This window comes from Buceros rhinoceros, unplaced genomic scaffold (assembly GCF_000710305.1).
Source record: "Buceros rhinoceros silvestris isolate BGI_N320 unplaced genomic scaffold, ASM71030v1 scaffold42362, whole genome shotgun sequence".
NCBI lineage: Eukaryota > Metazoa > Chordata > Aves > Bucerotiformes > Bucerotidae > Buceros > Buceros rhinoceros.
This window is the reverse complement of record NW_010400348.1, coordinates 11,017-13,393: the sequence shown is the minus strand read 5'-3', so window position 1 is coordinate 13,393 and position 2,377 is coordinate 11,017. Positions and strand designations below refer to the sequence as shown.

The window sequence follows — 2,377 nt, the reverse complement described above, 5'->3', positions numbered from 1 at the left end:
AAAGAGGGGACTTCTCCTCCTCCCAGCTTCCACTGTTCCTCTTCTGGATCTCAGCAGAAAGGTCAACGGAATTCATTTGTGCTTCCTATCTTAGGGATGGTCTTTCAGACCTAGTTTTGAAGTTAACCTGTAGCAGAGGGTGTGGAACACATCTTCTGCTCTCCCCTTTGCTCTGCTGAAGCTGTCAGGGTTTGGATGTCCTTTTTTTTGTTGTTGTCATTGATATCAAATATCACTAAGGTAGTTGCTGTTGGCAAATTAACCAAGGTGGAAATCTGCCTGTTAGCAATATCTGTCACAGCTGGGATGCGCTTCTCCCCGAGAACAGGAGCGGCCGAATGCACCAGCCTGCCCATGGCTGCGGTGGAGGAAGGCAGGCTGTCGGTCATCTGTGATTTCAGGGTTTAGCACCAGGGCATTGTTCATAAGCGCACAGAACTCAGCATAAAGCGCTCAGCCCGCTCTCTGGAGTGCAGCACTCAAACCCTGGTTTTGAGAAGACCTTCATGCTTGTCATGGTTTCTTTGCAGAAGTCTGGTAGCAAGGAGAGTTCGGTGAAAGCACTCCCCAGCAACACGTCAGAGCCCGGTCAGCTGAACCTCAGTGACTCCAGCATGCCACCGACTCCCGTGACTCCCGTCACCCCGACTGCACCAGCATTGCCAGCGACGCCTATTTCACCCCCACCAGTCTCTGTGGTTAGCAAGAGTGTGTCTAGCGCTGGATCGGAGTCAGCAAAACCCAGCCAAAGGTACTTCTGTCTCATGCATCACTTGTGACTGTTACAGGTGTTTTCTCAGCCATTTCCTACATCTCTGCTGACCTGCTGGCTTGATCTTTCCCGTAGTGTTCTTCTGGTGTCATCCCCTACCATGCCACAGCTTGGGACGTTGCTTTCCACAGCCCAGAGTTCGCAGCCACAGCCGGGGCCGCAGCCGCCTCCCCCCCGGGTGGTCAGTCATACCACCTCCTCAGGACTGCCGCAGGTCCGAGTGGTCACTGCCCAGTCCAGCCTCCCAGCTGTGTCCCAGCAAGCCCCAGTGGTAACCCAGCAGCAGCAGCAGCAGCAACCTACACCAGTGCCTCAGATCCGCGTTCCAGCTACAGCCACGCAAACCAAAGTGCTCCCTCAGGTGAGTCCATAGAACTTGCGAGCTATCAGGCATGAGACAAAGAGGGTGAGTTATTAGTCTGTTGGTCTTGCATCAGTCTGCTCACAGGCTGCCTGTGTCTTGCTGTAGGCTGTGATGGCTCTGCCAGTGAAAGCTCAAACCAGCCCAGTGCAGGTGCAGAGGCCAGGAAGCTCCATGGCAGGACAGACGGGCATCACTGTGACAGGGCTGTCTGCAGCGCCTAGTCCTGCGGTAAAGCCAGTGACCAGCTCTCCGGGCAGTTCTGCCACCAGCCCCTCCTCTACTACTGTCATCCAGAACGTGGCTGGCCAGAATATCATCAAGCAGGTGAGAGAAAGGCAGAGACAAGGAACTGGGCTCCGCCACCCAGTCATTTCCTCTTTGTGTGATACGCAGATGTGGAAAGTGAGTGAAAGCTGCAGTGAGCTGGTAGCAAACATCGTCCTGTGGGGGCCTCTTCCTTTGGCTGTGTCCAGGTTTGGTACAGCCGTTTCTCTGGTCTCTTCCAGGTGGCTATTACAGGGCAGCTTGGTATGAAGACCCAGCCTGGGAGCAGCATCCCGCTCACAGCCACCAATTTTCGGATCCAGGGAAAAGACGTGTTGCGCCTACCCCCGTCCTCCATCACCACGGATGCGAAGGGCCAGACGGTGCTGCGTATCACCCCGGACATGATGGCCACGCTGGCCAAATCGCAAGTCACTACTGTCAAACTGACTCAGGACCTCTTCACGGCGGCTGCGGGAAGCAGCGCTAGTGGGAAAGGCATCTCGGCAACTTTGCACGTGACGTCCAACCCTGTCCAGACTGCTGAGTCTCCGGCCAAGACTAGCACGGCCACTTCGGCTTCTTCCAGCCCTGCTGGAAGCACAGTGGTTAAAGTAACTCCTGACCTAAAGACTGCCGAGGCAACAAGCTCCGCTTTCCGACTGATGCCTGCTCTGGGCATGACGGTGGCAGATCAGAAGAGCAAACCCGTAACCACGGTGGCATCCACGGAGGCCAAACCGGCTGCTACTATCAGAATCGTGCAGGGGCTGGGGGTGATGCCGCCCAAAGCTGGGCAGACTATTACGGTTGCCACTCACGCTAAGCAAGTGCCCTCTTCCTCAGCGGTGAGCGTGGCTGGCACAGCCCACACCTCGGCTGTCTCTTTACCGACCATGAGTGCCACAGTGTCAAAAGCAGTTGCCGTGGCCTCGGGAGCTGCTGGGACTCCCATATCTATAGGCGCAGGAGCCACT

The 2,377-nt window shown here is 56.0% G+C and overlaps 1 protein-coding gene across 1 annotated transcript in view; it reads left to right on the top strand.

Moving 5' to 3' along the window:
• Positions 1-2,377, top strand: part of NFRKB (nuclear factor related to kappaB binding protein) — a 13,748-nt gene that overhangs the window by 9,501 nt on the left and 1,870 nt on the right. The window contains exons 19-22 of the mRNA XM_010131802.1: positions 531-751; positions 848-1,133; positions 1,242-1,460; positions 1,643-2,373. Of these exons, the coding sequence (XP_010130104.1) occupies positions 531-751; positions 848-1,133; positions 1,242-1,460; positions 1,643-2,373 (1,457 nt within the window). The remainder of the gene's footprint in view (positions 1-530; positions 752-847; positions 1,134-1,241; positions 1,461-1,642; positions 2,374-2,377) is intronic.